At 41.5% G+C, this 14041-nt stretch overlaps 1 protein-coding gene across 1 annotated transcript in view; it reads right to left on the bottom strand.

Moving 5' to 3' along the window:
• The window catches only part of ANKRD55 (ankyrin repeat domain 55), a gene marked incomplete at its 5' end in the record, with an annotated part of 50088 nt that overhangs the window by 11760 nt on the left and 24287 nt on the right, over positions 1 to 14041 (bottom strand). The window contains 3 exons of the mRNA XM_082497042.1: positions 2831 to 3495; positions 5606 to 5773; positions 8042 to 8226. Coding sequence (XP_082353168.1) covers positions 2831 to 3495; positions 5606 to 5773; positions 8042 to 8226 — 1018 coding nt within the window. The remainder of the gene's footprint in view (positions 1 to 2830; positions 3496 to 5605; positions 5774 to 8041; positions 8227 to 14041) is intronic.

Here is a 14041-nt window from a genome sequence, read left to right as displayed (position 1 = left end):
GCTCAGCTAGCAAATTGACTCATCTTTCATTTCCAGGAGCACAGAAAACAGAACAAAAAACCTCCAAAAATCCCTATTGATGTGCCAGCTGCCTTAGTAGCAGTAAGCACAAAAATTAGCTCTGACTTTAATAAAAGCCTGGTCGTGCAAGACAATCAACACTGTGTGTCAGCTGAGAAAATAATTTTCAAACTGAGTTCCCCTGGATTATTGATACCCATAATCCTGCCCTGAATATTCAGTGGTTAGGAAATTACATGTAGCTGCCCCAGTCACGACTTGAGAAATAGAGTATTAACACTTCAGTGTCCTTCAAAGAGCAGATGTTGTATTTTTCCCCTCGGCTAGGCCTCCTGCAAACAAACAAACAAACCAACCGAACAAAACCCCAAACCAACGAGGAAATATCTTTCTTCAGAGGGAGAGTGCTGCCTGCACAGTGCTGCTGGCTGTGCTGGGGCCGCGCTTACTTTGCTTCTGATCCCTCTAAGTCCTGCAGGCACAGTGCACTGGAGACCTGGAAGCCCTGGAGCTTGTACAGTGAATGCAGTTCTAATTCACAGCAAGTCAGGTGGCTTTAATTACAGGGGCAGACAGATTTAAACCACACACAGGCGTGAAGAAGGATAAGCAGATCTTTTTACCGTGAAAAAATGTTAGACATTATCTGAGTTGTGCAATGTATTCCTGTTAGACACTCTCTGCCTCCTTACAAGCTTTTAATTCACATGCTTCAGTGGAAGGCCTTTCTGCCAGTTACAGGACTCTTTTTATGGTTGGAAAGTTTTGTTAAAGGCAGCTGGTACACAGAGAACTGGGCTTAAAGCAGACTCAGGCTTTTTTTCTCAGAGGGAGATAATCTGTCTTAAAATGCCTTACTCTTCCTTTGGACATGCAAAGACAGCTCCCGTTGCAACAATTAGATTTCTCATAATTGATACAATTTTGCCCTCATTTATGCATGTAGACTGCTGGTCCTATACTGAGTTCCTGTGCAGATCGCGGAGCACTGAGCGGATGCACAGGGCTCGTCCTGATTCAGCTGGTTGCAGCTTTCTGTCATAGGATGTTCATAGAAAACCACCCGTATTTGTTCACAGCAAACAAGGATTTAACTCTACAGTATTCTACAGTCTTAAGAAAAATCTATAATCACAGTTTAAATAACATGGTAGTTACTTCATCATCAAATGTGCTCATAGTCTGGCTAATTCCACCAAGAAATATTTCCCCATAGTTGTCCTCAGGTTTGGTTTACCCAGTTTGAGTTCACTCATGCTCCTACTGTCAACATGAATGATCTCAGTCTCACTATACCCTATTATATTTAGGTTGCAAAGAAGCCCTGCAGGTTTTCTTGTCTTCCACACGTAAGCTGAACCTTGAAGAGTTCAGTGTAGAGAGAGTCATGCTGGAGCAACCCTTGCTAACGATGTGGAGTTTGGGGTTTGTATGGTTGAATGAATAGCTGAAGAGTGCAAAGTGAAAAAGTAATGACACTTATAGAACAAGTCTATCAAGCTTTCAGGAACATGTCCTGATGTTCAGGAAGTGCAACTTTTTGAATAGCTCCTTTTTACCCTGAAAAACTAATTCCAGGCTTTATTTGCACAACATAGAATGATCTGTCATTCTGAAATTGCCGTCTCTACTCTCATTATGTGAACAAAGATTTTCTTTTTTATAGATCCCTTTGGTTAGGAGTCAGTACAGGTTGCACTGTATCATGCAAGCTCAGGCGGTGACCTAACCTAACTGAGGGGTCTTCTCAGACAGGGTTTCTGTTCACTCCTCTTTCTACTGGGGGATAACAGCTCATGTCTGTGGAGGTGAGGGTCGATTTACTTATTGTGTAATGTTTACTCCTTGTAATGGTATACTGGTAAGTTTGGGGATTGCTTTTTCTTGCTTCATTTTCAGTTGGATATTACAGTGGTTGGAAGGCACGCTAGATGTGTTTAATTTTGGCATGGGCGTAATCCCAAAGGAGATGAAGTTGGAGACACTGATATGTTGAAGTAAACTCCAGCACACAGGCCAGCCAGCTAGATTCATCTAAACATGGATGTGAGTCAAACGAAGTACTAGATCCCAAATCCTGCCAAACCCTGGTTTCAAGTTTACTTCAGAATTCTCATGCTCTGCTTCATTACTGTTGCATTACGATTTCTAAACCACATCATAAAAGCATTTACTCCATCTCTCTAAGTTTAGCAACCTGAATTCAGCTTTGAAGAGACCATAAGAATAGCACATTAGACCAAAGAAGTGGCACTCAGGGTGGAAGGAGTGGGAAGGGGTGACACTACAGCCTGGAGTCAGAATATGTCTCTCAGGAGAAAGTGGCACGGTGCAGAGCCATCCAGAATGGCACACGTGGACTCACCTGGTTGGATCCAGAAGCAGCTCTCAGCACAGTCAGAGATTTGGGTGCAGTGCTGTTCCCTTGCACAGCTAGTTCCAGAACTAAACGCGAACACAAGGCAGCAGGCATGGCAGTGGGTGCTAATGTGCAGTTCACAGAGCGCATACACCATCTGGAGCCACTTACCTTGCTCAGGTAACTTACATGCTTCCTAACTACCTGCTCTTTTGCTTGCTTATCAGACCTACTTAAATCTGTTATTTCCCACACCTAAGCACCTTGCTTCAGCTGTCAGCTGATGTCCTGTCCATATGCTATCTGTGATTGCTACTACATATAGGGAGAAGAAACTGAAAAAGACATTAAAGAAAGAGAAATGTCATGGGTCAGACTTACTTTTTCTGTCTCAGCTTGCCACATCAGTAGAGATTATAGGATTTGGGAGATAGAGAAGAAAGAAATTACCTGATGGAGAACTGGGAAGTGAGGGTAGGCGAGGAGGGCACAAAAGTACATGGTGAGATCTATCAGAGTTTAAGCCATTTATCAGTTTGTCTGAAGGAGTCCTAGTACAGACTTTGTAGGAAAGTAGCTGGTTAGAGTCTGTGTTCCAGGGACTGTCCAGCAAAGCCTGGCAGGGGCTTCTGTGGTCCAGCAAGTTGTGTTCACTCCTACTTTTTTGAGACTTGTGTGCAAAATGGTGGGTGCCAATGCTGGAGGAGAAGCTTGATGTTGTGCTCTGGGAAGCAGTTAAGAAGGAATTGCCTGCAGTGATTGGGGGGAGGCTCTGGGTTCTGGTGGGCTGAAGTCCTTGACACTCTGGTTGCTTCTTTTCTGGCATGAGGTATTTTGTGTCTGTGCTCCTTCTTTTAAAGTCAGCAGTGGTCACACACTCATTTGGAATGTCTTTGCAGTTTGTGTCCATAATGCAATCAAAAGTGGTGATGATGTCATCTACCTCTGAGGTCTCTTCTCTAGGATATCGGTCTCTGCTTCTCTCCTTCTGACTGTTTTTCTGATCATCTTTCTTCTTTTTGCAAGAGAAGATGTGGTTCAGCATGCTGAATCGTCCTTCTTTCTTTAGGAGATCATTATTCTGGGAGGGAAACTGATGAACTGGCTCAGGTCTACTGGAAGTACAAATCAAAATGTGATGTCATTATTGCCTAATAATGAAAAAAATATTGCCTGTGTTAGCCCATGAAATGTGGTATACACTGTTCAGATACATTTGCAGGGGTGGTTCAAGGAGGCAGAAAATTATGACTCCAAATTTGTAATTAGAAAAGACTGAAAATGATGCAATGTTACTTCACTCTTTCTTAGGGGATTCATTGCCTTACACTCATCTCAATGTAGGCTCAGTGCAGCTATCAGGTGAAAAAAACAAAAAAACTTTTCTGGCTTCAGCATCTACGAGCAGCAGAATCATTGTTATTAGTGGTGAGGCAAGATCCAATAATAACAAGAAGAACATGCTGGGATCTTTAAAACCAAGTGGTCTTCCTATTATGTCCTATCTGGAAAATGGTATTTCCAACAGCACAGTCATTGCTAACACGGTAACAAATGCACTAGTTCATCATTCCTTCCCTTTCCCTTTCCCTTTCCCTTTCCCTTTCCCTTTCCCTTTCCCTTTCCCTTTCCCTTTCCCTTTCCCTTTCCCTTTCCCTTTCCCTTTCCCTTTCCCTTTCCCTTTCCCTTTCCCTTTCCCTTTCCCTTTCCCTTTCCCTTTCCCTTTCCGTCTCCCTCTCCCTCTCCCTCTCCCTCTCCCTCTCCCTCTCCCTCTCCCTCTCCCTCTCCCTCTCCCTCTCCCTCTCCCTCTCCCTCTCCCTCTCCCTCTCCCTCTCCCTCTCCCTCTCCCTCTCCCTTTCCCTCCCCCTCTCCCCCTCCCCCTCTCTCACCTTCTCCCCCTCCCCCTCTCTCTCCCCCTCCCTCTTCCTCTCTCCCTCCCCTTTCCCCTCCCTCCCCTCTCCCCCTCCCCCCTCCCCCTTCCTTTCCCCCTTCCCTTCCCTTCCCTTCCCTTCCCTTCCCTTCCCTTCCCTTCCCTTCCCTTCCCTTCCCTTCCCTTCCCTTCCCTTCCCTTCCCTTCCCTTCCCTTCCCTTCCCTTCCCTTCCCTTCCCTTCCCTTCCCTTCCCTTCCCTTCCCTTCCCTTCCCTTCCCTTCCCTTCCCTTCCCTTCCCTTCCCTTCCCTTCCCTTCCCTTCCCTTCCCTTCCCTTCCCTTCCCTTCCCTTCCCCCTCCCTCTCTCCCTCCCCCCCTGCCTGTCCTCCTTTCCCTTCTCTGTCCCTTTCCTCCTTTCCCCTTCCCCTTCCCCTTTTCCTTCCCCTTCCCTTTCCCCCTTTCCCCTTTCCCTTGTTTTGCCTTGCCTGTACTATGAAGGCCTGGCACAGTTTCAGAAAATCAAGATATTTACCTACAGTGTTATTGCTGTAGTGGTTTTTAGAATAGATTTTACCTAATCAACATTTCAGACCTACTCTGAGGAGGAGACATAATGTTACCTATGTCTCACAGTTTGTAACACAGGAAGTAACACTAACTGCTGACTGGAAAGGAGGGGAAAGCACAGAGAAATGTGATGATAAATGTCTTTGTACGTGCATACTCATTTACCAAAGTTGAAGAATTGAAATGTATTAAATGCCAGCTGCTGAAACATGAGAAATAGAAAGAGAGGAAGATTATGAGCAATGGCAAAAGAATTATACTTTTTAACAGAAAAAAACCTCATAGTAAGAAGAGACAATCAAGGTAGAGAACTAAAGAAGGCTAGGAAAACACTCCCAAACCCTTACCCTGAGGACGAAAACTTGAAATTTATTTTATTATCTATCTGGCAAAGCTGCTTTTGTGTCCAGTCTGTCCCTCTGTCTGATTACATGAACACACAGCTAGTGCTTAGAGATTTCAAAAAAGTGGAAGCCGTGTATCTGAGGGCTGAAATTATTCTGTAAGATAAATTTTCTGCATGAAGGTAAGTGAGCAAGAGCTATACTCACATCTTCTTGGTTCAGAACCCTCTGCTGATCAGCAGACTAGCACTGTAACCACAGTGATGAGTCTTCTGTAGATGACTAATTCTAATGTTGCTATTTTGGTGGAAAACTTGAACTGAGTATTGCATACGAATTGAGGAGACATCACCTAGGGCTCAAACCCTTAATTAGCATACAAAAAGCAATACATTTGTTTTCTAGTCTGTGGCAACATGTGAGCAAGATGTGAAATTTGCTTTACCTGCTCTCCTGAGACAGCAGCTTGATGCATGCTGTGTGCCCACAGTACATTGCATATGTCAGAGGAGTGTTTTCATTGATGTCTCGAGGGCTGCTATCTATCCCCAGCTCTAGCAGTGTCTGCACACAGTCAGCTTTCCCTGCCGCTGCAGCCCAGTGCAAAGGTGTCCTACAGAAAATGGGGAGAATCAATGAAATAGATGAATAAATTTACTATCAAAACTATTAATGACATATGTTACTTGTCCAGATTCACAACATCCATTTTAAGGAGTTCTCCAGCAACTTATCCCACACTGATGTAGCTGGCAGTGGTGGTAATAAAGCCATAGGCTGGCTTCTGTCTGTGTGCATCTATTTAGTGGCAGATAAATTAGATATGGGGCTGCAGAATGCCTAAACATGCTATATAATAGCATCTCTTCCGCTGCTGGAGTTGCAGAGTGGGAGGAGTGCCTGAAGTTTTCAGATCAGAATTTGAAAAAAAAATCTTTGTAGTGTCCACTGCATAGAATCATTGAATGGTTTCGGTTGGAAGGGACCTTAAAGATCATCTAGCTCCTTCCACTAGACCAGGCGGCTCAAAGCACCATCCAACCTGTCCTTGAATGCTTCTAGGGATGAGGCATCTACAGCTTCCCTGGGCAATCCATTCCAGTGTCTCACCACCCTCACAGTAAAGAATTTATTTCTAATATCTAATCTAATTCTACCCTTTTCCAGTTTAAAACTATTACACCTCATCCTATCACTACACTCCCTGATAAAGAGCCCCCCCATCTTTCCTGTAGGCCCCCTTTAGGTACTGGAAGGGGCTATAAGGTGTCCCTGGAGCTTTCTCTTCTCCAGGCTGAACAACCCCAACTCTCTCAGCCCGTCTTCAGAGGAGAGGTGCTCCAGCCCTCTTCTAGACTCACTCCAACAGGTCCATGTCCTTCTTATGTTTGAGGCACCAGAGCTGGACGCAGTACTCCAGGTGAGGTCTCACCAGACTGGAGCAGAGGGGGAGAAAAAGGGACAAGGGAGAAAAAAGGAGAAGGGAGAAAAAAAAAGGAGAAAAAGGAAAAAGAGAAATAGGGACAAGCTCTTCTCATCTTTGCACCAAACACAATTAGCAGTGGTTGGCTCAGAGCTCTCCCTGAAGGTAATAGGAAAATAAGCCTCCCCCAGATGAATGAAAAGGACTGGACAAATCTACCAGACAGTCATTGCCCCTTTTCCAGTTTCTGTGTTCTTTGATGGACACAGACTGGAGCAGATATAATCGTCTTGAATCTGTGCAGGAGAATCAAACTGATTTTCTTCTTGGCAGAAGATTTGTGTCTTGTCTTTGGAAACTTTTGTCCAGTTTCCACATTGTAATATTGTGTTCCTGTGAAAAATCTGAAAGCACAGAAAACACCATAAGAAAGCTGTGGAAGAATAAAAAATAAAATTTGTTTTTCTCTGCCTATTTCTTTCCAGTCCCAGTGATTTCAGATTGTTGCATTGAGAAACACAATAGAATGGAGAACTACTGTGTATTTATAATGAACAGCTTACCTTTTCCCCTCTTCAAGTACAATACCTTCTATGGAAATATCTGAGAATGTGTCATAGAAGGTCATGTCTTACTGAGCTCTTAAGTGTAGTTAAACTCCTCCCTTCACCCTTTCTGTAGAAACAGAGCCTTCCCCACTACATTTTACTGATGTTTAGAAACTTCTCCAGAACCCTGTTGGTTTTATTTCTGTTCCTTTTCATTGCACTTTTGCATGAAGAATGGTATTATTTTAAGTACCTGAAGGCCTAAGCCAGGAAGACCTTGGCTTTTGCTCCACTGAGCAGGATAATCAGTGCAAACAGTCAGTTGGTCCTGTTTGCCTTAAATAAATTTACGAGCGAAGTTGCGAGGGAGGTAGGTGTGGCTGAAAAAGAAGAAAGATGACTCCTCTGCCCTTATTATATAGGGATTTCATCCTGGAAGGAATCAAATGCCTTGTCAGAACGGAACGTGAAAGTCCCCTGGTCCTGCAGGAATACCGTGTTAGCATCTTAAATGCAACAAGGGAACACTGCCATTTCTTAAATAGAAAGCAGCAGGATCCCAGCTTCAAGTTGTAGGATCCTGTTCTATTGTTTTGAAAAGAATGTTCACTTTTGATTGGAAGAAGTAAAGTCAAGTGGTGACAAAGTTCTTTCACAAATAATCTTATCATTTCCTACCAGAAACACAAAGTTAAGTAACATTCCTACTAGTCAGTTATTGTACTAGATATTACACATGTGAGCTGGACTGCTTTGCATTGTTTCTGAGCAAGCACGGTTCTCTGTAAGTGCAGCTCAGTAACTAGGCCATGGCCCGTGAAACAGGAAACACGATTATAGAATAAACAGAGCTACTCGCAGGTTAATGGAAAGGAAGCAGCAATTTCAGTTTCAGAGTTTCCATGGTTACCTGTCATCCACATCGAGGGCCTGCAGGTTGCACTCCGGGACTTTAGCCAGCTCACTGATAATATCACTGTAGCCTGCAGCAGCAGCAATGTGCATGCATGTTTTGCCATTCTCGTCATCGTAGTTTATTATTGAGGGTCCCTGGTAGTGGTCCAGAATGATGGAACACAGAGTCCTGTTGCCACTCTGGGGGAAAGTTCAGAGAAGAGAAGCATTTTACGATGGAGTCATACCGAACTGCATTTTCTCTGTTAGAGACGGCTAAATACAATAATGGTATTTTGGTTTGTGTATACCGGACTCCCCAGGTATGAAAGCCAAAAGCTTCCCATCTCCTGCTGGGAATTAGGTTTGCTTTATGAATTTCCTAGAACACTTTGAACACTGGAAAAATAATAAATAATGTACCACTGCAAAAATCTCCAAAAGTTACAGAGTGTAAATTACTCAACAGCTTTCTCAGAAATAACCTAGGGTTTTGCTGTTTTGCTATGCCAGAGACCAGAAAGAAACAAGCCTATATTTTCTCATAGAAATTTAGGGTTGGAAAGGACCTCAAAAGACCAATCCACTTCTGCAAGCCTGTCCAAGTACACCTAGAAAAGCCATGTCAAATATTTGCTCAAGTGGTTCTTGAAAACTTTCTTAGCTAGTTTGCTCCAGTGCTTCAGTCTCTTAATAGAAAGTTGACATTGTTCTCTAACCTGCAAATGAAACTGAACATTTTATATCCTGACTCAGTGGAAATAGATAAAAAGAATTCATGATTTTTTTATAACAACATAGAAACAAGAGGCTGGAAAGGTCTTTCTAGATCATCAAATTCAACCCCTGCAATCACTTGCAGCTATGTTACATCATACCTTTTATAAACTTACTGCGTCCATTAAAAGCAATTAGTTTTGTTTGTCCCCAGTACTCCCAAAGGAAGGCAGTTCAAGAACTTGTTTGCTTTAATGATTAGTATCCCTAATTTCTATTCATACTCATGGCTGATTTATGTCCTTTTATTTCTGTGCCAGCATTATTATTTAGATTAAATACTTCTTTCCCCTAGCTGCCATTTGTTCTTCAGATGTATTTATAGACAATCATCATATCCCTTCTGAGCTGTTCTCTTGCCGCTCTAATCAATCAAGGTCTTTTAAGTTTTCCTTGTAAAATATGCTTTCTATTTCTCTCATCAACCTACTAACCCTTCTCCTTTTGTGTTTTAGTCATAGTATCCTTGGAGAGGGGTGACTAAAATTGTACCAAGTCGTACACAGACATTTTTGCCAGATCTTTGTACAATGACACTAGTTCTTTCTTATTTGTGTTAGGAATACCTCTTTTGGTATGTCGCAGAGCAGCATTTGCCTTATTCACAGCTGTGTCCCATTAGAAGCTCCTAGTCATTTTGGAATAACCCTTCATAACTCGGTACTTCTCTTCCATAGTTGTTTCCAAAAATAGAGTTTCTAGTTTCTCGGAGGTCCTTCTGTTATTAGCACCCAAGTGCATGGCTTAAACGTTTTATCCTATTCAATTCTGTCCCATTTGTATTACTCTAGACTTGAAGGCAATCCAGCTTCCCCATTCTTTTCTGTTAATGTCTTCCAGTTTTTTGTCATTGGCAGCTTTCGTCAGAAAGCCCCTGTATTTTGTGCCAAGTTATCATGAAAGTATTAAGCAAGGTTGATTCCAAGCTTTATCCCTGAAAGTAATTTCCTTCCAGCCTCTATTCAACACTCTTCCCTTCTTGATTTTAAGATACAGCTTCCTTTGCTTCCCCATACTTTTGTCTGTTATTTTGTAAGATGTCTACTTGTTCTAAATATATCTTCTAAAGATCATAGAATCATAGAATGGTGTCCCTCTGAAATCAGGAGTTTTGTTTTGTATGTACTTTGTTTACTCACCTGGTTAATTTAGAGTCTACTCAAGATCATGCCATCCAAGCTTATTTTCAATGACCAGGCATTTTATAACATCCTCATTAACCATGTTAAAATTGTTATTAATTTATAGTCGTCTGAAATGAAATGAAAAATGAAATGAAATGAAAAAATGAAAATGAGAATGAAAATGAAAAAGACTGTTGAGCTTCATATTCAGGAACACCGAGGTCCTACAAATAATTGTTGTTTTTATTCTCTGGTCTCCATGTCAATGATGTCCTCCATACCAGCATAACTCTCTGTTACATTTTTTGGTCACTAGAATCGGAGAAATCTCTAGTTCCATTCAGGGCCAACTAAATCTAGAAGTCTATTATATACTTGTAGTGCTACCACCATAAGCATCTATCTATTACGATCCTTCTCCAAGTCAGTTTTGATACAAAACATTATCAACATGCAGTATCTTACTATTTCTGTATTCGTGTTCTAGTGACCCTACTATTCCTCTAATTTTATATTGTCTTGCTAAGCCCGAATTTCACATTCTGCACCTACAGGTTCAGTCCCTCAATGTTCTTGTACAACTCTTAGCATTTTCATAAGAATTTTCCCACTGTTCTTACTGGCATTTTATACATTTACAGACTGTTCTGTCTCCCACCGATCTTCCATTTTCTAGACTAAACAAACCATTTCAACATCTCTTCATGGGTCGAGTTTTTCAACCCACTTATCATACTTGGTGCTTGCTTTTGGCCTCTTTCCAGTTTGTCTACAGCTTTCTTCAACCATGGCACGCCAACCGACATAATTATCCAGCTGAGGCTTCTCTCCTGACATTGAAAATGACATTGCTACTTCCTGTAGCCCACATGTATCACACTTCTGTTAATACGTCCCAGAATGATGTTTGTTTGTTTTGTATGAACACCATAATTTAAACTCCTACTCACTTTGTAATCCACTATTCTAGTAGTCTACTACTCTTCATTTTGTGCAAACAGCTTTAATTTTCCACAGTTCTGTACACAGTGCTATTTTATTAATTTCAGTTCATTCCTACAATTTATCAAAATAATTTTGAATTTCATCCTGACACATGAAGTGTTTGGTGTCCCTCTAATTTGGTTCTAGGGGTGGGCTCTATACGTGTTCTGTGTTTCGTGACCTCATTATGGAACAAACAAAAACATTCTTAGGATAAATCCCTGGCTGGACTGTCTGTGAGATATTATACGATTATTTGAACTGTCCTGAATGTGGCTGGTAGAGAATATATGATGTCTGATATAAGTCCTTGGGTTGATTTTGATTGCATTATTCCTTGTTCTTCCTCACTGGGACATCCTATCTTTGGACTGAATTCTGGGTCCATTATAGCAGGTTGTGCTTATACAAATTGTGCTATTGATGTCATTCAGTGATTAAAATTGCATGTACTGCTCAAACCAGAAAGGGATAAAGAATTGGACTTTTTATGATCCCACTCTTCATTGCCTGCTTAACAAGCTTTCTGTGATGTGTGATGAACTTTATATTGTTGGCACTTTTCCAGTATTTCTGTGTTTTACTACATGGTATTAAACTGATCAATTGACATTCAAACATGATATATCCAATAGCTTCTTATCTGAGGAAGCAATAGTTGCTTGAAGATGGCTATGAAATTTTTGTCTTGTTTTAACAATTCAATCAAATTGTTAATTACATTTTCTAAATAATCAAAATATATTTCCTGATATTTTGAAGCTTCTGCTGAAAGAGATCTCTGGCCAACTGCTCTGTGGTTTTCCAGCTCTCTCTTCTTGGGAATGCCTTCTTATCTTTATATTCATCTTGGCTTTTTTAAGTTCCACACAAAATTCTCCTAAAACGCTTACACTGCCCTTATTCTTAGATTGATAGCTTTGAGCTGAGGTCACCAAAAATGTAGTCTTCCTGTGGTAAATTTACCATGAACCACAACACTATTGTTAGACCAGGATGTTCAGTGGTAAATTTACCATAGGAAAATTACATGTTTTTGTAACCTTACTGTATGTATCTCTACATTTCATCTTCCCTTTTTGTATTCCAATTCTTTTCAGCAGCATTGTCAGAGATTACTATTACTATTTTGCTATGTATTTCTATATAATTCTGCAGGGCTCCCCCCCCACCCCCGGTTCTCTTTACATTTTTGTCCCATCTCACACCTTTGCTTCCACCCATTATTCATTCTTCTCAGTGAACTTTTATTTCTTACATCACTCATCTAAATCAAACTTATTTAATGAAGAAATGTCATAAAGCCTCGATCCAGGAGCCCTTGCAAGGCAAACTCTCATTGTGCTTTATGCAAGTTTTGGGCTGATATGTCATAGAATCATAGAATGGTTTAGGTTGGAAAGGACCTTGAAGATCATTGAGTTCCAACCCCCCCTGCCATAGGCAGGGACACCTCCTACTAGACCAGGTTGCTCAAAGACCCATCCAACCTGGCCTTGAACACTTCCAGGGATGGGGCCTCCACAACTTCTCTGGGCAACCTGTTCCAGTGCCTTACCACCCTCAGAGTGAAAAACTTCTTCCTAATGTTTAATCTGAAACCGCCCTCTTCCAGTTTGAAGCCATTCCCCCTCGTCCTATCGCTACATGCCCTAGTAAAAAGTCCTTCCCCAGCTCTCCTGTAGGCCCCCTTTAGGTACTGGAAGGCCGCAATAAGGTCTCTCCGGAGTCTTCTCTTCTCCAGGCTGAACAGCTCCAACTCTGTCAGCCTGCCCTGATTTGTGTTATCTCCAGACCGTGGCAAAAAACAGATTCACTAACAGGGTCATTAGCTCTCACTTTCACTTGATTACAACTCTGTTTTCATTAGATATTGGTTAATAAAAAGCCCGACTTCTGATAGTTGCATCTCTCAGTGCTTTCAAAATAAGAAAATAATTCTTCAGGAAGTATCCATCGAATCAAGTACCATGAGGAGAATCCCGCAAGTTTGGGACACTTGTCTGGTTTTGACACTTTTTTCACCCATGTCTACTGAGTTTATCCTCATTGTTACTACAGCCGTTGTTCTTATATTTCAGCCCTTTGTATTTCCAACTCATACGTAGAATGATAATTTTACTTGGGAAGTTTATTGTCACTTGTGTAATATTCTGCCATAACATTGCATTTTATTCTGCCAGGTCTTCAATCGTACATAGCACAATGTTTTCCTTGTTCACTGCACTGTAGAGAGGGTTAATTTTTTCACCTCATCAGAATACTCTGGTGAACTAGACATTTCAATGTCAAAGAGAAGAATCATGTGAAGGCAGTCTGCTAAGCTGGCTGCTGCCTCCCAGTAATGTAGAGGTGGGAGGGGGAGAGGAACAAGCTATGGGCCACTTAACTGTCTCAGGAAACCCAGAAAAACTATTTTTCTTCCAAGTGAATGCGTCTGGAGATTACGTGTTTAGCTTGTATTAGTTCTCCTATGTTTTCTGTCTTTTTGTATCCGCATGCACTTTAAAGCCTTCCTATATCTACAGCCAGCTTTGCTGGATGGAAATTCCCCACTACCAGCTCTTGATCTTGCTTCTTAGCAGCAGCATTGCACTTTAGGGCTGGGCTGCGTTTCCTCTTCTTGTATATTTCCTCTTCTTTCAATTCCACACCTGTGAATCCAAAGCTTTGACTTTCTCTTTGATGTGCTTCTGCTCTGACCCTGAATAGCTTGACATTTTAACCATCATTTCACTCCTTTCTGCAGCAACAAGCAAATACTATTCCCATTGCACTACTCTGGGAGGTAACTTACTTTTATAAAGAAGCACCATAAATTACTATAGATTAAATAAAATTTGCATCAGTACTTCTGGCTTCCTTCTGGAAACCATCTTTGTGCATCTTTGGGTGCTGTTTGAGTTTTTTATTACAGAATGCTGGCTGGTCTCCCAACCCTTTTATCTTTCCTCTTGCCCTTCACAAACAGACACATAGAGCATATTTTAATATGAAATTCACCGTAGCACCAACAGGGCCATTTGGAAAAAAAAAAGTAAAGAACTTTTTCTCCTTTGCTGAAGTAAAGAAACATGAGCTATTTCAAGTATTTGTTGAGCAGCCCATAGCAAAATTTGAACAAATAACTT

Source organism: Vanellus vanellus (genome assembly GCF_965231255.1).
Source record: "Vanellus vanellus genome assembly, chromosome: Z".
Taxonomy (NCBI): Eukaryota; Metazoa; Chordata; class Aves; order Charadriiformes; family Charadriidae; genus Vanellus; species Vanellus vanellus.
This window is presented reverse-complemented; position numbering and strand designations above follow the sequence as displayed.